The following is a 22602-nucleotide window of genomic DNA, read 5'->3' on the forward strand; positions in this document are numbered from 1 at the left end:
AAAATAACAAAAAGATTGATTAAGAAAGGGAAGATAGATTATGAAAGTAAATTAGCAAAAAATATAAAAACAGATAGTAAGAGTTTTTATCGTTATATAAAAAGAAAAAGGGTGGCTAAAGTAAATGTTGGTCCCTTAGAGGATGAGACCGGGAAATTAATGGTGGGAAATATGGAGATGGCAAAAACACTGAATGAATATTTTACATCAGTCTTTACAGTAGAAGACACTAAGAATATCCCAACACTGGACAAACAGGGGGCTATGGGGGGGAGGAGCTAAACATGATCAAAATCACTAAGGAAGTGGTACTCGGTAAAATAATGGGACTCAAGGCGGATAAATCACCTGGACCTGATGGCTTACATCCTAGGGTCTTGAGGGAAGTGGCGGTAGGGATTGTGGATGCATTGGTAATAATTTTCCAAAACTCCCTGGACTCGGCAATGGTCCCGGCAGACTGGAAAACTGCTAATGTAACACCCTTATTTAAAAAGGGCAGTAGACAGAAGGCTGGAAACTATAGACCGGTTAGCCTAACATCTGTAGTAGGTAAAATTTTGGAGTCCATTATTAAGGAGACAGTAACAGGACATTTGGATAATCATAATTTAATAGGACAAAGTCAGCATGGTTTTATGAAGGGGAAGTCATGTTTGACAAATTTGCTGGAGTTCTTTGAGGAAGTAACATGTAGGGTGGATAAAGGGGAACCAGTGGACGTAGTGTATTTAGACTTCCAAAAGGCATTTGACAAGGTGCCACACAAAAGATTATTGCTTAAGATAAAAAATCACGGGATTTGGGGGTAATATTCTGGCATGGATAGAGGATTGGCTATCTAACAGAAGGCAGAGAGTTGGGATAAATGGTTCATTCTCAGACTGGCAATCAGTAACTAGTGGTGTTCCGCAGGGGTCAGTGCTGGGTCCCCAACTCTTTACAATCTATATTAACGATTTGGAGGAGGGGACCGAGTGTAACATATCAAAGTTTGCAGATGATACTAAGATGGGGGGGAAAGTAGTGAGTGAGGAGGACATAAAAAACCTTCAAGGGGACATAGACAGGCTAAGTAAGTGGGCAGAGATTTGGCAGATGGAATACAATACTGGAAAGTGTGAGGTTATGCACTTTGGCAGGAAAAATCGTAGAGCAAGTTATTATCTTAATGGCAAGAAACTGGAAAGTACTGAAGTACAAAGGGATCTGGGGGTCCTGGTGCATGAAACTCAAAAGGTTAGTATGCAGGTGCAGCAAGTGATTAAGAAGGCCAATGGAATGTTGGCTTTCATTGCTAGGGGGATAGAATATAAAAATAGGGAGGTATTGCTTCAGTTGTACAAGGTATTGGTGAGACCGCACCTGGAATACTGCGTACAGTTTTGGTGTCCATACTTAAGAAAGGACATACTTGCTCTCGAGTCAGTACAAAGAAGGTTCACTTGGTTAATCCCAGGGATGAGGGGATGGACATATGAGGAGAGGTTGAGTAGATTGGGACTCTACTCATTGGAGTTCAGAAGAATGAGAGGCGATCTTATTGAAACATGTAAGATTGTGAAGGGGTTGGATCGGGTGGATGCAGGGAAGATGTTCCTGATGATGGGTGAAACTAGAACTAGGGGGCATAGTCTTAGAATAAGGGGCTGTTCTTTCAAAACTGAGATGAGGAGGAACTACTTCACTCAGAGGGTGGTAGGTCCATGGAATATGCTGCCCCAAAAAGCTGTAGAAGCTACATCATTTCATAAATTTAAAACAGAAATAGACAGTTTCCTAGAAGTAAAGGGAATTAAGGGTTATGGGGAGCGGGCAGGAATTTGGACATGAGTCTAGGTTCGGATCGGTCATGGCCCTGTGGGTAGCGGAGCGGGCCCAGGGGCCGTGTAGCCTGATCCTGCTCCTATTTCGTGTGTCTAATTCTGTTAGATTCAGGAGATGGTTCTGTGATAGTGGATTGGTGGTTAGGATCAGATCAGCCATGATCTTATTGAATGGCGGAGCAGGCTCGAGGGGCCGATTGGCCTACTCCTGCTCCTATTTCTTATGTTCTTATGTTGTCCGTAATCCTCTGGTGGTTCCGCCACACCAGTACTGTTTAAATAAAACCACACAGAAGTGCCATAAAAAATACAAATACTTCCTGGTGTAAATAGTTATGACTGCTGACAACGAGAAGACAAAAATAATTATGGATATGGTTCATAATTAGGTTTTTTTTTTAAAAGAGAAGAATATGAAAGATCACCTGACCAAACTGGCAGTGGAATCTTGTGAATAATATATATAAATATATATAACTTGTAGCGGCTCTTGATAACTCTCCCCTTTGTGGGATGATGGAAATTCCAAATTTGGAAGTTAAAAGAAAGAGAGGAAGAATCCACAATCTTACCTCCAGCAAGTAGGAAAACATCTAGTTCATAAAAAAATCTTTAAACTTTAATAAGTGTTCCGTAACCATAGCTTTGAGTAAGCCAACAAATTATGAACTTGGACAAGTGGCAACATCTCCACTGGCTACAGGAAAAACAAGAACTTTTGACAATTCTAAATCCAGTCTCTTCTAAACTTCCAATCTGAAAATAATAGAGAACACTAACTGTCAGCAAATAAGAGAAGTGGACTGCAAAATTGAAGTTACATGCCACCACTGTTAAAATCAAGAACTGAGCCAGCATAAATTCTGATCCTATCCGCAGTCCAAACTGAATTAATCCAGTTTCCTTCTTTCCATCAACACTTCAAAAACATTTTTACCTAAATGACAAAGTGCTTTTTGGCATCCTTAACTGCAACTAATTCTCTATACAATATTAAGAGTAAAACAGTACACTAAAACATCTGTGCTGGCTTCATTATTCAAGGACAGCACTTAGCCTGATGAACAACAGGGAGAAAATTACTGTATTCAGAACTAATAGTTTGGAGAAGCAAATATACATTTCAGAATCCAAAAAGCTTGTTAAAATTCCAATAGTGTGTCCCAACAAAGTCATATCAGGCCCATTATTTATTAAGTGGTTCAAAATCTGTGGGTATGTCACAAGATAATTGGAGGCAGTAATTCAACTTTAAACTTGGCTGGGCTGCATTTTACATCATTACTTCGGTACTAGGACCACTGCTTTTCTTGATATACATTAATGACTTGGATGTGGGTGTACAGGGCACAATTTCAAAATTTTCAGATGACACAAAACTTGGAAGTATAGTGAAAACAGTGAGGAGGATAGCGATAGACTTCAAGAGGACATAGATAGGCTGGTGAAATGGGTGGACATGTGACAGATGAAATTTAATGCAGAAAAGTGTGAAGTGATACATTTTGCTAGAAAGAATGAGGAGAGGAAATATAAACTAAAGTGCAGAATCCTAAAGGGGGTGCATGACCAGAGAAACCTCGGGGGTATATGTGCACAAATCGTTGAAGGTGGCAGGGCAGGTTGAGAATGCAGTTAAAAAAGCTCATGGGATCCTGGGCTTCATGAATAGAGGTATAGAGTACAAAAGCAAGGAAGTTATGATGAACCTTTATAAACATTGGTTCGGCCTCAACTGGAGTATTGTGTCCAATTCTGGGCACCGCACTTTAGGAAGGATGTGAAGGCCTTAGAGAGGGTGCAGAAAAGATTTACGAGAATGATTCCAGGGATGAGGGACTTCAGTTATGTGGATAGACTGGAGAAGCTGGGGGTTGTTCTCCTTAGATCAGAGAAGATTGAAAGGAGATTTGATAGAGGTGTTCCAAATCATGTGGGGTCTGGACAGAGTAGATAGAGAGAAATTGTTCCCATTGGCAGAAGGGTCGAGAGCCACAGGACACAGATTTAAGGTTATTGGCAAAAGAACCAAAGGCGACATGTGGGAAAAAAAATTTTACTCAGCAAATGGTTAATATCTGGAATGCACTGCCTGAAAGGGTGGTGGAGGCAGACTCAATCACGGCTTTCAAAAGGGAGTTGGATAGGTACCTGAAAGAAAAATATTTGCAGGGCTACCGGGAAAGGGTGGGGGAGTGGGACTAGCTCAAGTGCTCTTGCAGAGAGCCGGCACAGACTCCACGGGCCAAATGGCCTTCTTCCGTGCTGTAACCATTCTATGTTTCTATGATTCATTGAACAAAACAATTTTTTTTTTTTAAAGCTACAAGTCTCACTAAATAGATCAATGAAAATGAGAATCAGGTGGGTTCTATAATGGGCAGGCGATCCACTCCGCCAGTTTATCGTCACTGAGATCCTATCAGCAAAATACTTATACTGTTACAAAAATGGGCCAAGTTGGACACAGTACTGGTGGGCTGCTGGTAAGAATGGAACTGTATGGCAGCATGAATCAGCCTCTACAGAGGAGAAAATGAGAGGGGGAAAGGATTGATTCATTCAATCATTGTTTCTAACACCCTACTGTAGTGATTCTTACTAACAGAGGCTAGCACCTGAGCCTCATCAAACATACCTATGTAAATTGACCTGGAAAACACAAAGCTCAGGCACTACTGAATGAATGAGTCCCTTCCCAGTGGCTCAGTACAGGCAAACTGGAATAAAAACTTGTCTTTGAAAGTATTTTACACCAGTATTTTGAGCCCCTCTTTCCCTCAATCATCAGTCAATGTCAAATGATATAAACCAATCTTTAACAGTGAAGAAGTCCATCTAATCACAAGTCAAATGCACAAGGGTGTTTCAGCTGATATTAGGTGATGCACTACAATTTGGCAAGCTACTGTCCTGGCCTGCCTGTTGACAGTGAAATTGGGTAGTCTGTGATGACATGATGAAGTGAACAAGGCCAGATAGAGTGAATGCCTCAAAGAAGAAACTTTAAGTATAGCCAGAGCAAGTCCAGAAAATAGGTGAAACGAATGCTAGTAACCAGAATTTAAAAAACTGGGAAGTAAAATTTGAAGTGTAGTCACTGTTGTAATGTAGGGAAACGTGGCAGCCAACTTGCATACAGCAAGGTTCCACAAGCAGCAATTATATAAATGAACAGATAATAGGCCTGACATTACGGTGCTTCCGACAGCATACGCACAGCAGGTTGGGCTATTTGTACAACTACTGCCCAGCGAATGCCCACGAAACCCTTACGCCTGGTAAAAGCAGGCGTATGGCCTTTTTTACCAGCGTACGGGAAATGATTTAAACATGCACATACATTTAAAATTAGTTTAGGTAAATTTTGGCCCATTTTAAAATGTTTAAATTTATTTTTCAAAAAAATTACATTTTTATTTTAAATGCTTAAGTAAAGGGTCTTTTAATTAATTTTGAACGTGTGATCATTTAATTTTATTTAAGCAGTGTGAAATTTTATTTAGCTGGGAATTTCTATTATACTTCTGGGAATTCCGTATGTAACTTGAATCCCCATATGCATCATAGGAATCCCCCCTTTTCGATTGGTTGGCCTGGCCCACGTGATCCCAGGAATGCTTGCGAACCGCCTGCACCCCGGGATCCGAGGGCCTTTATGCAGGCGTACGCCTGGAGGCCCAGGACCCGAAGCTCCGGAGACACCAGGTAAGTTTGTATTTTTTTTTTCAGTTCGAAGGCACATTCTTCTGGTACGCTTCCGACCGCAAATTCAGAGCCAATAAGTTTTCAAAGGCAAAATACTGCAGATGCTGGAAATCTGAAATAAAAACAGTAAATGCTGGAAATACTCAGCAGGTAAGGCAGCATCTGTGGAGAGAGAAACAGAGTTAACGCTTCCGGTCGATGACCTTTCGTCAGATAATATGTTTTACTGATGTTGGTTGAGGGATAATAGTGCTACAGGATCTTATACATCGACCCGAGAGGGCGGATGTCAGAAATGCCATTTTTCAGCAAAGAAAGTGAAAGGGCTCGAATTTCCCTGGGCCGTGGAGGTGGGAATGGAGGCGTGTTAAAATTGCAGAATCGGAGGGCACGAACCCTTCCCGCCCCCAACCTGCCTCCATGCCTGTTTCCCAGGAGGCGGGTGTCCGACCTGTGTTGGGAGCCGCCGCCCCGAGGCGGGAAGGGAATTAGTGTCAATTAACTGCCTGTTAACAGGTAGTTAACAGGCAGTTTTTGGCCTAATCCCTATTTTTAGCCCTGAAGTGTAGGCTTCCCGACGGCTCTAAACCACGCCAAGTTAGCGAGGCAGACCGTCGGCTGAAGGGCTTGGAGGGTTCGAGATGTCTGGTGTTCAGGTGAGTGATGGGTGCATGAGTGCAGAGGTAAGTGTGTTTGGTGTGTGTAAAGTGTTTAGATAAGTTTTACTTACCTTTACTTACTAATGCAGGCTTCCTTCCTTCAGGTCTCGGGAGTACCTCATCTCACCGGCACAGAAAGCAGAATGGCCGCGAGCTGTCAAAAGTTGCAGCATTCAGCTTTCTGTTCTGGAGAGATTTCTAACTGAGTCTGTGGAGAAGGACTCAAGTTAGAAGTCAGAGAAGGTTCACTCGGTTGATTCCAGAGATGAAAGGGTTGACGTATGAGGAAAGGTTGAGTAGGTTGGGACTCTACTCATTGGAGTTCAGAAGAATGAGAGGCGATCTTATCGAAACATATAAGATTGTGAGGGGGCTTGATCGGGTGGATGCGGGGAGGATGTTTCCACTGATGGGTGAGACTAGAACTAGGGGGCATAACCTTAGAATAAGGGGCTGCCCTTTCAAAACTGAGATGAGGAGAAACTTCTTCACTCAGGGGGTAGTAAATCTATGGAATTTGCTACCCCAGAGAGCTGCAACATTAAATAAATTTAAAATGGAGATAGACAGTTTCCTAGCAGATAAGGGAATTAGGGGTTACGGGGAGAGGGCAGGGAAGTGGACGTGAGTCTAGATTCAGATCAGCCATGATCCGATTGAATGGCGGAGCAGGCCCGAGGGGCCGTATGGCCTACTCCTGCTCCTACTTCTTATGTTCTTATTGTCAGTGTTTGACAGCTTCACAGAGCTGTCAAACGCTGATATTTCATCTGTCAAAAGCTCTTGACAGATGAAATGTCAATCCCCGATGCCACCTGTAACCGGGTGTCCCTTAATTGGCCTGCTGAGCCCGCTGGGCGGGCTCAACAAGGTCAATCAAGGGACAATCGCGTGGGTTGGCCACAAATCGATGGAGGCGGGACTATAACCCAAAAAGTGGGTTTCCCGCCTCCATCATGTCCCCATTGACAAAATCCAGCCCAAAGAATATGCATCAGGAAAGTCAAACTGTGGAACATTCATTATCTTACCCCACTCTCATGATTTTCACCTGGAAAATTTAACAGGAGCTTCCCAATTTTCATCATTAAAAATTTTAGAACTGTAATTAACAAGAACTGCAAATGGTTAACCAAATCTTATGACAAGTTCAAAACATTAAAAAGGTGGACTAAAGCAGTGTTTTCCACCTTCCCCAAACTTTTCATCGTGGGATTCCTATAAATACCGACTCATTCTCAGAGACTCCCTGTCCTAACTTCCAAAAAAGTGTGTTAGCTACCCAAAGAAAAACAATAATTGTAGAAAACATTTTATTTGTAAACAGCCTTCTGGTGAGTGAACCAACACAGCAAAAATATAAAATTCTCAAGACACCAAGAGTGGTATCCTAGCCCCAGATCCCCTTGCAAACATCTCAGGATTTACAATCTCGAGTTTCAAACTAAGGATGCATTTTCTTTACCTTAAGTGCTGCCCGGGGAGGACTGTAAAAGTTTGAATTTTAAATGTCTTAAAGCTTCAGGTGAAAATAACATAATTAAGTCAATTTTATATTCCAAATTAAAGCCAAGTAGTGACATATCTAATATTTTCTACTTTCCTTTCCTAATTTCTAAGCATGTACTCCCCGCAGTAAATGTTGATAAAACCATTTGTAAATTAAACTGCTTCATGCAAATATGTATATATGTTCCCGAAAGCACAGAGCACTGAACTACATTCCACTTAGTAACAAGAAAACTGCAGGATTTTTTGTCCATCTATGTAGAAGAACTGAAACCCATCACAAGTACATTTTAAAAAACCGAAACATAATTCAGTCTCTTTTCACACAGCTTGTGACATTTTATATTCTGCAGATGTCAGATCCACTTAAAATAATGTAATACTTGGCCACTATATTTCTAAGAAGCCAGAGTGAAAATGAAATACTGCCATTTTATTTGTCATTATCTGGCAATGCACACAAGTGATAAAGATTCCTCATTAAGGGATTTGTAGCACGTCAAGTTTACATGATAACCATCGAAAATCCCTGAACTAGGCTTATTTTTGGAGCCTTGTAGAGACAATTCCAGAGTGCTGTGACTTTCAAAAGAATATTATACAGATATATACAGATGAATCACATGGCTACTTTGTCCAAAATGATCAACCAGTAGTTCCAGAATTCTGCCATTTTATCTCAATGAATGGGCTATCAAGATGATTTTCTTGAACATGTTCAGTGAAAAGATCCACTTTTCCCTCAAAGCTACATCAGCAAAATAGATCGCCTCTATTTACATAAAATTCAGAACCTTACTTTTTCCAAGGGTGGTGAAATGCACTGCAAAATTTAGCGTGTAAGTGCAACGCGTGCATCCGCCACATCCCAAAAACAAATTAAAACCTCATGTAGATTTTTTATGACTCAAAATCCTGGGATATTTAATTTAAGAAAGGAGGGAGAGAGAAAATAGGGAACTGCAGACCAGTTAGCCTGACATCAGTAGTAGGGAAAATGCTTAATCTATTATTAAGGACGTGGTAACTGGGCACTTAGAAAATAATAATAGGATTGGGCAGAGTCAACACGGATTTATGAAAGGGAAATCGTGTTTGATAAATCTGTTAGAGTGTTTTGAGGTTGTAACTAGCAGAATAGATAAGGGGGAACTAGTGGATGTGGTGTAGTTGGATTTTCAGAAGGTATTCAATAAGGTGCCAGACAAGAGGTTATTAAACAAAATTGCGCTCATGGGATTGGGGGAAATATACTAGCATGGATTGAGGATTGCTTATGGACAGAAAACAGAGATTAGGAATAAACGGGTCATTTTCAGGTTGGCAGGCTGTAACTAGTGGGATACCTAAAGGATCAGTGCTTGGGTCTCAGCTATTCACAATCTATATCAATGATTTGGATGAGGGGACCAAATGTGTATGTCCAAGTTTGCTGATGATACAAAGCTGGGTGGGAATGTAAGTTGTGAGGAGGATGCAAGGAGGCTTCAAGGAGAGAAAGACAAGCTAAGTGAGTGGGCAAGAACATAGCAAATGGAATATAATGTGGAGAAATGTGAAGTTATCCACTTTGGGAGGAAAAATAGAAAAGCAGAGTATTTTTTAAATGGTGAGAGATTAGGAAATGTTGGTGTTCAGAGGGACCTGGGTATACTTGTACACAAATCATTGAAAGTTAACATGCAGGTACAGCAAGCAATTAGGAAAGCAAATGGTATGTTGGCCTTTATTACAAGAGGATTTGAGTATAAGAGTAAAGACGTCTTACTGCAATTATATAGGTCCCTGGTGAGACCACACCTGGAGTATTGTGTACAGTTTTGGTCTCCTTACCTAAGGAAGGATATACTTGCCTTAGAGGGAGTGCAACAAAGGTTCACCAGACTGATTCCTAGGATGGAGGGATTGTCCTATGAGGAGAGATTGAGAAGACTAGGCCTATATTCTCTAGAGTTTAGAAGAATGAGAGGTGATCTCATTGAAACATACAAAATTCTTACAGTGCTTGACAGGGTAGATGCAGGGAGGTTTCCCCTGGCTGGGGAGTCTAGAACTAGGGATCACAGTCTCAGAATAAGGGGTCGGCCATTTAGGACTGAGATGAGGAGAAATTTCTTCACTCAGAGGGTGGTGAATCTTTGGAATTCTCTACCCCAGGGGGCTGTGGAGGCTCAGTCACTGAATATATTCAAGACAGAGATCGATAGATTTTTGAATATTAAGGGAATCAAGGGATATGGGGATAGTGCAGGAAAGTGGAGTTGAGGTAAAAGGTCAGCCATGATCTTATTGAATGACGGAGCAGGCTCGAGAGGCCAAATGGCCTACTCCTGCTCGGATTTCTTATGTTCTTATGATATAATTTGAACATTGATGTGAATTTAATAACTTTAAAGGGTTCCCTACTATAAGGCAAGATTAATAGTAACAAAGGGTCATTTCATGCAGCACCATGAGACTTGAGACTAGTCACATACTTGGCCGAGTGTGTACCATCAACTTATAATGGCCAGGTTGATTTAACTGTAGTCTTGTCCTGGAAACTCACCTGCAGTCGTCCCCATATGTCCAAAAGAGTCTACCTATGCAACTGATGATGTCTGAGACACTGCCCAGTGAACATGGTCAGGACACAACTCTAGGCATTAGCCTTTGAAGGTATCTTCTGCATCTTCATGGTCTTTTCCTCTTCCAACTGCTGTGGCTTAGTGATGGTGTTCCCCTTTGAACTATTTGCTCAATGTTAACACCAGTCTTCAAACTGTAATTAATTGATCTAGGCATTTGTTCAAAATACAAACAAGGGAAAGTACCAGAAAGATCACATTTTGCTGCAATAGTTCTTCACCCCGGCCTCCCCTTATTAGTGTAAAGAGACACAAACTTGGCACACAGAACAAACCCGTAAGAAACAGCAGAGTGCAAAATACTATTGCAGATAGTTTGCTCAAACAAACCCATATGAATACAGGTTTCTAGTCCTGTAGTCATGTGAAAATTCCTACTGAATGAATATTAATTGGTTGAACAAGTTAAACAGTACAATACTACAGAACAGACAGCCATATTTGACACACTGCATTTTCTGTATTGAACTACACACACATATAACTGATAACCGTAAAGCATTTTAATTTTGCTCAAAGTAACATATCAAAATCGTTCCACAAAGTAATTTTTCCAGACTACTATGCCAGTACATACTGGAATATGATCAGTTTTGGGGAAAAAATTCTCCTTAAAATATTTCAGTGAACACAAAAGGGGATCAGAACTACAATTCAGTATCAGGGGCTTACGCTATTAATTACTAGATTTCACTTTATGTGGTGAATTTAATGGGCAATTAAGGTGCAAATGCAGCAAGTTCATGAAACTCATGGGGAGGTTAAGGGCGAGAAGCGAAGCAGCGCAAATCGTCCAGCAACTTGTGGCGATTTGCCGTTCACAGGGTACCGCTTCCTCACCAAAAGTTGCAGGCCAATTTGCACATTAATAACACGCAGTTCGCACGCCGTTACTTTCTCAGCAAATTCTGGCCCGCTATATTGTTTTAACCACTGATGAAATTACATCAGTTTTTACGGTCAGGTGATCTAGCATTTATCTTTTTAAGTGCTAAAACAGTCAACCATTCACTACACAAAAAGTGAAGCTGATATGTATAAAGAAAAAAAGGCATTGCAGCATGTAAAAGTATCAGTTTTGTTCACAATTTTTTTTCTTGACATTACAAGCCATCTCACAACAATTTCACAAAGGTAGATATAAAAAAGCAACATTCGTGATCATTTAAAAAAACATGCAAATGAATTAACTTACCTCTAGAATATATTTCTCCAAGGATCTAATATCTTTCAGTGCTTCTGAATCCTGGTGAATGACCACAACTTCTTTTAAAGGGTACTAAAAAAAAGTTAAATTGGACAAACCTTTAACTCTTTGTTGCGACATTTGCCAGGTCACATTTATATATATTAATTAATAAAAAGTATAGCCAGTTCAGAAAACAAAAAGACAAAGAAACAAATTTGAAAACAGGCCATAAAGCCAGAACTCTGAACTAGAAACAGAAAGAGGGGACATTAGCACAGGACTGAAAACTTTCAGCATTTCATTCAGCATAGTACAGCACACTTTTTATTGGCAGACTAGCACATTATCAATGTTCTAGATACTGTGAAACAGCATCAAGAGTTCTTGAATGTTAAGGTTACTCTTATGCACTTGATTAATGCGATGATATGTTTAGTTTACTGCCCTTGAACAGCTGGACCACAGATTGGTAAATGCAAGGTGAAAAAAATTATCTTTATTTGTGGATCCATATTGATTTAAAGTCTTAATAGCAAGCATATGATTTGCAATGGGTACAAAAAAAATTAGTAAAAGCTAAAGTATTCCTTCTTACAAATATTACAGACCTATATTTAATTCCTTTTCAAAAATTTCTTTTTTGAATTTTTGTAAAAATTACAAGTAATTGATATGAACAAATGAATGGTGTCAAATGCTGTTACATCAGTTCATTGTGTGATCACCCTGTTTCTCAAGAACATTGAGTACAGAGAGATGACAGATTAGTTTATATAAAGACCCAAGATCAAAAAATAGAGCAGGAGCAATATTGCAAAACATAGATGGCGTGTGATCCGCAATGACAAACCTTAACTGGGAGGGTCTTCCTGTCTCGTATCACTCTTCCAAGCTCAATAATTGACTGCATTTGAGCAACTGCACCCTCAATACGTTGGTCAATGACAGACTCCCTGGAGGGATAATCAAAAAGCTTATTCACAAAGGAAGTAATGAACAACATACTCTCCCTGCCAAACAAAACAAATATCAAGGCAAAATTCAGGACTTCACTATAAAGCAGATGGGAGTTCTGGACAAGCTGAAAGGGCTTAAAACAAATCAATCAGGGTTATCTGGTATTTATCCCAGAGTGCTGTGAAAGACTCGGGAGGAGTTCTGGGAGGCACTGATCACCATTATGAGAGAGCCAGTGAGGACTAGAGATTTACCAGTACATTGGAAACAACTTAATATGGTGCCCAGATTCAAAAACGGTGACAAAACAGACACAGACAACTACAGACCTATATAAAAAATATTTTGGTATTAAATAATTTAACATTTTATGTACGGTACATGATACTTGGAAAAAAAAGTTCATTGTTAAATCAGTTCAGTTGCTAAATCCACAGCTTTATTGCCTTCTATCAGATTGCTACTTTCATCTCAGCCTTTCTCGCTGTTCATTACTCTGCAACTTGGTTCTCTTGCTAGAATGAAAAAGGAAGTTGCTATATAAATTAATACTTTGAAGATACACTACTTACTTACAAACGACCTGGAACAGATAAGAGTATCTTATTTCCTGAGAAATCAATACATCTTTACAGAATACATCCATTGCATCAATGATGAAAGTGACAAGAGGCTTTGCTGATACCAGCAGAACATGTCCAGCAAAGACATATAAAAGACATCTGCCAATTGGTCTAGAAGCAAATCAACTGCACTAAAATGCATGCCAAGTAATAATACAACTTCAATTCTCACTTGACAGTTGACAATATCACACTAACCACCAATTTTGAATTCAAAGCAACAAGCTCCACTCTGTTCAGGTTTTGGAGAAAATCCTAGCATTCTTTAACTTAAATACTCCCATTTCAGCCATCTAAAAATGTCAGGCTCATTATCTGACCTTATTTAAAAGGTGTTTTAAAATATATTATATATATATATATATATAGCTTAGTTTACTTCCAAACTCAATCCTCTGTCCAGTGGTCTGAACTTTGTTTGACTATGTTGTACATAAATCTAGCTCAGAACAACACTGGCAAACTTTATCCTATGCACTAAAGTTTTGCCTTTTTTTTTCTTAGTCTGACAAATTCTCATAAAAAACAGCCACAGATTATTTACTTAACAGTAATAGCACTTTGGAAATCATATCTGAATCATGTATTCTTTCTGGGAAAATGCTGTCTTTAAAAACTACTCATAAATGAAGTTGGCCAGAAAGCATAAAAGTGGCAAAATATTACTGCAAAGTTATAAAAGCAATGCCTCTACTTGGTTTACTTTTCTGAACAAGACTGAATTCCCTTTCAAACTATAGGAATAGAAATATTTAGAATCATACAGCTTGTGCAATTTGGAATGGGTGTATATAAGGAAAGGTCACAATTTTGTGATTTGATACTCTTTCTGGAAATATACGTCAGGTATTTTACACAGATACATCGGGCTGGATTTTGTCAATGGGGAGCTTTTGGAGGCGGGACTCCCACTTGTCAGGTTTTAGTTCCGCCTCCATCAACTTCTGGCCAACCCTCGCTATTTTCCCTTGATTGACCTTGTTAAGCCCACCCAGCGGGTTTAGCAGGCCAATTAAGGGAAAGCCGGTTACAGAGAACGTCAGCGTATTTTGACAGATGAACTGTCATCATTTGACAGCTCTGTGAAGCTGTCAAACACTGATATTCTCTGTAGTTTGATGAGTTCTTGAATTCAAGACCTCATCAAACCTCTTTCTTTTTCAGAAATTAGATGGTTGTTGCATTGGAGAATGCAACAACCATCTGTCATCTCTGCCGCGGAGGTGCGAGACTCTCTGCATACCCAACTCTTGAAGCCTGCAGGAAGAAACAAAGGTAAGTAAATTTTTTCTAACACTTTCCACTTACCTCACCTCTCCACACTTGCACCCATCACTTACCTTCACAGCGCACTTTTGGATCCCTCCGATCCCCACAGACCCACTGCTCACCTCGGTGACCCTGGCGGGTTTTGGAACCGTCGGGAAGCCCACACTTGCGTGGGCAAAATAGGGATAAGCCTCTTATCTGCCTGTTAACTACCTGTTAACAGGCAGTTAAGTAGCTGTAATTCCCTTCTCGCCTCCAAGGAGACAGGACCCAGCGCGGGTCGGCTACCCACCTCCTCGCAAGATGGCACGGAGGCGGGTTGGGCATCCGCCCTCAAATTCTGCCATTTTCCCGGCAGTCCTGCCTCTCCAGGGTTGGTAAGATCGCGCCCATCGAGTCTACAGCATAGAAACAGGCTATTTGGCTTAAAGGGTCTATGCCGGCGTTTATGCTCCACATGAGGCTCCTCCCACCCATTTCATCTAACCCTATCAGCATATCTTGCTATTCATTTCTCCCTCATGTGCTTATCTAGCTTCCCCTTATGTGCATTTTTGCTATTTGCCTCAACTATTCCTTGTGTTGGCGCGTTCCACATTCTGACCACTCTTTAGGTAAAGAAGTTTCTCCTGAATTCCTTATTGGATTTATTAGTGACTGTCTCATATTTATGACCTCTAGTTTTGGACTCCCGACAAGTGGAAACATTTTCTCTACGTCTACCCTATCAAACCCATTCATTATCTTAAAAGACCTCCATCAGGTCACCTCGTAAACCTTCTCTTTTCTCGAGAAAAGAGCCCCACAGCCTGTTCAATCTTTCCTGATAAGTATATACTCTCAGTTCTGGTATCATCACCTTCCCCAGTGCCTCTATATCCTTTTCATAATATGGAGACCAGAACTGTGCACAGTACTCAAAGTGTGGTCTAACCAAGGTTCTATATAACTTCTCTACTTTTCAATTCGATCCCTCTAGAAATGAACCCCAGTGCTTGATTTGCTTTTTTATTGGCCTTATTAATCTGCGTCACTACTGCTAGTGAATTGTGTAGCTGTGCCCCTAGATCCTTTTGCTCCTCTACCCCATTTAGATTATTATCCAATGGGAATGAGAAACTGGAAAGTGGTTACCTAACAAACAGAGATTGATCACCATCCCAAAGGAAGATGTCAACTGCTTCTTTCCAATGCCACTTAAGTTTAATATCAATGAAATTCTGCAGCATAATAGTCATTTTGAATCACTGCCACCTTCAATATGATTAGTTGAATGGATTGTAAATGCTCTGGGGATTCAATAAATTGAAAATAAAATAAATAAAGGCTCTACAAGTCTTGTTTTGTATAACAAATGTCATTGGATATGAAATAGGCACAAAGCGTTGAAAGCCATACAATTTATCCTTTTATTTACATGGTGCAAGTGAAGCTGTCTTGTTTTTAAGTGTATTTTGCTTTGAAATGCTAGATTAAAATTGGAAAATTAAATGACATAGACCAGAACACTAAATGTTTGAGGTTGATACTTGCATGCAGTCCAATGATGACTAGTGAAGGTCATTTCTCAAAATGTTTATTCAAAGACAAATGTAAAATACATTTAGACAGTTTTATCAGTTATTCAGTAAAATTATAACCAAGTGTAATCTAGCAAATTCAGTTTCATGCTACATTATGCAGTATCTTGTTTCAAAATTCTGCTGAACTGGACAAAAATTTTAATTTTGATAACATTTATATATTGTAGAGAAACAACATGGAAAATATCATACCTTACTTGTGGGAGCATGAGGTAGTGAATGCTACGTGCATCCTTGTCTTGAACATCGGATGGGTCTATCAAGTGCCTTAAGTTCTGGTAAATCAGTTCAGTGATGAATGGTGTGAAGGGTGCCTGTGACATCACAATTTCAACATTTAAAAGTTACCGATAATACAATCAAAGCAATCATTGGAGTTATCATTCCTACCACCAAAACTTTCTGCAATTTATCATAACACACTGTAAATGCAAAATTCTTTGCCATTGTGTACACTGCCTGAATGGTTATCACCCCATAGCCCATACATTTGTCAGAGTTGCGATATTAATTCAAGAGAATATCTGTACACCAGAAAATACTACAAAAGGTTGATTACCAACAATGGCCCAGATTTTGCATAGATTAAAATGGTGAGGCTAACAGCACTCACCGTTATAACGGAGTAAATTGGACAGCAACTTCCAGCGTCCGCACATATGCAGTTTAACACGGAAATCTGGAAGTTGCTGTCAGAGATGCCCCGCTCCTCCACAGGTTGCGCTATAACAGAACCTCGCTGAGAGATTTGGCACTGAATTCAATACAACGGTGTGGCATTGTAGTACTTGCCCACTAATTCCTCACTAAGGACGCTAGAAAAGGTTAGGGCTGGTGCATTCAGTAGTAAGTGAATTTTTTAACGGCATGCTAAGTGATAATTACTGCCAAGCAACCTCTCTGGCCCTGAAAATTGAAGTTTACAAGTGTGGAGTCTCATTCCTTCAGAAGTTCATTAGTGATGGCGATTTTAAAGAAAATAAAAATCTAAATTTTTTTTTTAAATACTTTTTCTGTCCGTCTCTTATCTCTCTTAATCCCATCTGTCATTCCCAATCTTTATTTTGCTTTCTGTACATGATTTAAATATAATTTATACTTCCTGGTTTAGACTTTGCGGGCTGAATTTTGCCGGCACTCAGAGGGCGGGTTTGGAGGCGGGTCTTAAAAGATTGACAGCGGGCCGGTATCACGCTCTGAACCCGCCTCCTTGTGAGTTTCCCTAGTGCCGGCTCTGCCTGTGCTTTGCAGACACGGCACTATGCGGCGGGTCATTCAATTGTGCTTGTTAGGAGGGGGTTTAAAGTAATTAAATCCCCATTTTTCTAGTTCCAAAGGATTTTGCCAAGTTTTCCATGAGGTTGCCATCACTCGGGGATCACGCCAGGTAAGTGTGTCGGGTTCTGAACAACTCTCCATTTCTTTCAATAGGTGACAGCTGTAAAAGTGGCTTAAAACCTGCCATTTTACAGCTGGTCAGTTTCCAATCTCAGAAGCTTCAGCCTTCAGTATTTAGAATCCACTTTTGAGCTTTATGCACTTTTGAAGTGTTTGGAGTAATCTCTCTATCCACTGTCACCTCCTTGGAACAACCTATCTCAACAGTGACAATTTACTTCTGTCATCTCAACCTCACCTGCCATCTATTCCATCAGCATCGGTGCCCTTGAAAATAATCTCAACTTGGTCCTCAGAATCCCAAAAAGATCAGCCCCAACACCAGCATCACTAGGCACACCAGAAGCACCAACATCCACACCAACCTTCTCCGCAACCAACTGATGCTGCACTGGACACAGGGCATCATCACCCATGCACACTGCTGCCCGGGTCACCAGCGATGGCCTCACCATGTCCAGATTAGCTTCACTTAACACCGTACACCTCGGCTGCCACATGATGCACCAGGTTGGCACCACCCCACACCAGCATCATAAAGCATCCCTACAATGTCCAAGCCATTCCTTTCACACTCATCACTGTTGTGTCTGTGTGTTAATAGAGACACTGAAGACAGGAGTTGGTTTCATAGGTATTTACTAAACAAAGTCTGGAGGGGAACTAACGGATACAACACAATATACAAGCTTATATAGCCCGAGTGGCCATTACCAGCATTACAGTACACATGGGGCTCTTAAAGGCACATACACTACAATTCCTCCCCTTTTAGCTAACCAGTACATAATATTTTAAGTAATTATTAATTACATGTTATAAGAAAAATAATATACACATTGCTGCAGTTAATTAGTTATAAGTCAGTCTCTCTGGAGGCTTCCTGACTCGGTCCGGATAACGCCTCGGTGGTGTAGTAGTTTCTGGTGGTGTAGTAGGTTCTTTTGGTAAGGCTGATTCGGCTTGAATGCCAGTGTCGGGTTCATCGGGTTCCAGTATCACCGGATCGGAGGTAGATATGGGTATCTCTACTTCATCGTTAGGCGTATAGAGTTGTGGTGTAGGTTGTCCCTTTGCGGATGACTCTATGATTTGGTCAGCATGGCGCCTTATTATGCTTTCTCCAATGTCCACGGTATACATCAGCGGTCCTAGTCGTGTGCAGATAGTTCCAGGCTGCCATTTCTCGGTACGGTAGTCCCGGGCCAAAACTTGTTGACCTATCTGGAAGGTTCTAGTTGGCCTTTCATTCATGCCTTGAAATTGCCGGTTCTCCACGTCCCTTCTGATGTTGGGCTTGATCAAATCCAGCCGGCATCTTAGGCTTCTATTGAAGAACATCATGGCGGGAGTTTGGTTTGTAACCATATGTGTTGCATTCCTGTATGCGAACAAGAGGTTATCCACCTTGTGCTGAAGTTTTATGTCTTCATTACCCATGGCCTTTATGGCCTTCTTGAAGATCTGGACAAACCTTTCAGCCAATCCATTGGTGGCGGGATGGTATGGGGCGGACGTGTAGTGCTTAACCCCATTGTTTTTTAAGAACTTCCTGAATTCTTCGGACACAAATTGCGGTCCATTATCAGAACAGATCTGTTCAGGCAGCCCATTCCTGGCAAATATGGTCCTTAATACTGTGATGGTTTTTTCCGTGGTGGTGGAGGACATCTTTATTACCTCCGGCCACTTGGAGTGTGCATCAACCGCGATTAAGAACATTGAGTCCATAAATGGACCAGCAAAGTCGATGTGTACCCTTTGCCAGGGAGATGAGGGCCACTCCCATGGATGTAGAGGGGCTTGGGGTGGAGCGTTTTGGACCTTCTGGCATCCTAGGCAGCTCTTGGTCATTTCTTCTATGTCTCCATCGATACCTGACCACCATACAAACGCTCTGGCTAGGTTCTTCATTTTCACTCCACCCAGATGCCCCTCGTGGAGCTCCTTTAGCACTTTATCCTGGAGTTTGGGTGGAATCACCACTCTGGATCCACACATCAAGGTTCCTCGGCACACTGACAGCTGTTCTCTTCTTTGCGAGAATGCTGGCAACAGTGGTTCGCCATGTGCTGGCCATCCCTTCACCGTTATGTCGTAGACTCGTGAGAGAGTCGGGTCATTTCTCGTTTCCTTTTCAATGGCAGAATTTGTTACTGGTAGACATTCCACTATGGTTGAGTGGAACATCTCCACTGGGTCTACTGTAGGTGCCTCTTCTATCGTTGGCAACGGTAGGCGCGATAAACCGTCAGCATTCCCATGCTGTTTTGATCCTTTGTATTCTATGTTGTATTGGTGTGCCCCTAGAAAAAGGGACCACCTCTGTAGCCTTTGCGCTGTCATAATGGGAACACCCTTTTTAGGGTTGAATATGGAGATGAGGGGTTGATGGTCAGTCAACAAGGTAAATTTTTGTCCATGTAGGTAATGGTTGAATTTCTTCACCCCCCATACCAGGCCGAGTGCTTCCCTGTCGATTTGGGCATAGTTACGCTCAGCTGAGTTCAATGAGCGTGACGCAAAAGCTATCGGTCGTTCCGAGCCATCAGAGAATTTATGCAATAATACTGCTCCTATGCCGTAAGGGGATGCATCGCACGCCAGTCTGATTGGCAGTGATGGGTTGTAATGAGCCAAAACTTCCTTGGACGTGATTAAGTCTTTGCATTTATGGAAGGCACGTTTACAGTCTTCGCTCCATTTCCAAATTACTCCTGTTTGTAGCAGTTCATTAAGAGGGTGTAGAAGAGTTGATAAGTTCGGTAAAAATTTATGATAGTAATTTATTAATCCCAGGAACGACCTTAATTGTGAAACATTTTCAGGTGCTGGGGCTTTTGTGACCGCTTCAATTTTTTCAGGTGACTTATGCAACCCTTCCTTATTAATTATGTGGCCACAATATATTTGATTTTGGAAAAATTCACACTTGGGGCGATTTGCTCGTAGGCCCCGTTCTCTCAGCCTAGTGAGCACCTGCTCCAAATTGGCACGGTGCTCGTTATCGTTTTCTCCTGTTACAAGGATGTCGTCTAGGTAGCATTGAGTCCCCGGAATCCCTTGGAGGACTTGCTCCATAGCTCTTTGCCAGATAGCTGGAGCGGATGCTACTCCGAAAACCAGTCGATTGTACTGGTACAGGCCTTTGTGTGTATTTATCGTGAGATGCTTTTTAGAGGCCTCTTCAACCTCCATCTGTAGATATGCCTGTGCCAAGTCAATTTTGGTGAAATGTTTCCCTCCGGATAGTGAGGCGAAAATATCTTCTATCCTCGGAAGAGGATACTGTACCGTGTGAAGGACCAGGTTTACCGTCACCTTGAAGTCTCCACAGATGCGAATTTTTCTCTGTTCTTCAGATTTATCATTATTCAATGCTTTCTTCATGACTGGAACGATGGGTGTTGCCCACTCGCTCCAATCTATTTTGGATAATACGCCTGCATTTTCCAAATTCTCCAGCTCTGCCTCGACTGCTGGACGAATTGCGTATGGCACCGGTCTTGCTTTAAAAAACTTGGGAATTGCTGCATCTTCCACTTTTATTGAGGCGGTGATGCCTTTCAAGGTTCCTAGTTCCTCTTGAAACACTTCTTTGGCGTTGGCCAAGATGTCTTTTAATCGTTCAGGTATGATGTCATCATCGTTTTTTTCCTTACTGGTCACCGTCAGTGCCTGTCTAAACATATTTTCCTGATCCATTCACGTCCCAACAGCGGTGGGCCACCATCTTGTAGAATGTATAAATACAACTTTTATATTTCCTTGCCGTTGTATACAACAGGCACCCTTATTTTTCCTTTGGGGTATACTTTCTGCCCCGTATATGTTTTCAAGGTAATGGATGTGTCTTTTAAAGGTATATGTGGAAATAGCCGCTCGTAATCCCGTCGATTTATGACGGTCAGAGCTGATCCTGTATCTAGCTCCATTTTAACTGGGGACCCTGCTATCGTGAGGGTAACCCAAATGGTCTGGTAATCATCTTTGGCAAGTACATTATGTAATTTGAGACAGCTTCGTCTCTTGTTTTCGGAGTCGCTATCGCTCTTCTGGTCTTCGGAGCTACTGTCCGTCATCATTTGTACCTTTCTGTACTTTTCTTTATTGATTTTTTTTTCCTGTCTGTGGATTTATTTTGTCCAGACCGGCATACCCGTGCAATGTGTCCAATCTTTCCACATTGCCTGCATGCTTTGTCCTTGAACCAGCAGTCCCTCTGGTTATGGGTGGATCTGCTGCAGCGATAACATCTCTCGAAACCTTGTGTCATTTCATGGGTGCCGAAGTCCTGTGTCTTTTGTTGTATCTCTGCAGCTCCTCTTGCGGCTGCTTCGTATGATACAGCCATACTGAAAGCCTTGTCCAGTGTTAAATCTTTTTCAGAAAGCAGCCTTTTCTGTGTTCCTTCACTTAGGAGACCGCAGACGAATTTGTCTCGAAGATAATCTGCTAGTCCTGCCCCGAATTGGCAGTGTTTTGATAGCTTTCTTCATTCGGTGAGGTAATCAGCGTTACTTTCATTCTTGTGTTGATTTCTCTTGAAGAATTTGAATCGTTCCGCTATCAGCAGCGGTGTTGGGTTTAAGTGCTCCTGTAGGGTATCAACAATTTCTTTAAAATTCTTGTCCTTTGGTTTGGCTGGAGTGATTAAATTTCGTAACAGCCCGTATGTCTTTGCGCCCATTCAATTTAGCAGTACTGAAGCTTTTTTTTCATCTTCTATTCCATTTGCAGTGCAATATACCTCCACTCTTTCCACATATGTGGTCCAATCCTCTATCTCGTTATCAAAAGTATCAATATTGCCAGACTTAGGCATCTTAGAAAAGATATGGCGCTTCCCGTGCTTTTCTTTCTTTTCTGCAGAAGATATGGCGCTTCCCGCACTTTCCCGCCGCTGCTGCCGATGACAACGCTGTTTCCGTTCTTTTTTTATTTATTTATTTAAAGTTGGAGACTCGTTCCCGCCGGACTTTCTCTCTAGGTCTGAACGCCGACCTGCTTGCGGCGCCGGCCGTCTCCAGAGTGTTCCCTCCCCGTCTGTTACTGCTTGCCTCCGCTTTCGCTGCTTGGCCCAGCTGTAGAGCCAGCCGCTGGAGCCCCAGCCTGACGCCCAGGAAGGATTAGCGCAGTACCTGCCACCAGCTTGGCCAGCTGGTGAAACCACAGTTTCTTTCACTTTCTTGATTCTTCTGGACGCCAGAGGAATCGATGTCCTTGAGGTGCTGCCGAATTGCAGGTAACTCCG

The 22602-nt window shown here is 41.5% G+C and overlaps 1 protein-coding gene across 2 annotated transcripts in view; it reads right to left on the reverse strand.

The window, feature by feature from the left end:
• Positions 1 to 22602, reverse strand: part of iars1 (isoleucyl-tRNA synthetase 1) — a 274070-nt gene that overhangs the window by 100783 nt on the left and 150685 nt on the right. For both annotated transcript variants that reach the window (XM_086001804.1, XM_086001803.1), the window contains exons 23-25: positions 16143 to 16264; positions 12369 to 12471; positions 11525 to 11608 (exon numbers count right to left, since the gene is read on the reverse strand). In XM_086001804.1, coding sequence (XP_085857930.1) covers positions 11525 to 11608; positions 12369 to 12471; positions 16143 to 16264 — 309 coding nt within the window. The remainder of the gene's footprint in view (positions 1 to 11524; positions 11609 to 12368; positions 12472 to 16142; positions 16265 to 22602) is intronic.

Source organism: Somniosus microcephalus, chromosome 11 (genome assembly GCF_052327205.1).
Source record: "Somniosus microcephalus isolate GS21.2 chromosome 11, FLI_Smic_1.0, whole genome shotgun sequence".
NCBI classification, from domain to species: Eukaryota; Metazoa; Chordata; class Chondrichthyes; order Squaliformes; family Somniosidae; genus Somniosus; species Somniosus microcephalus.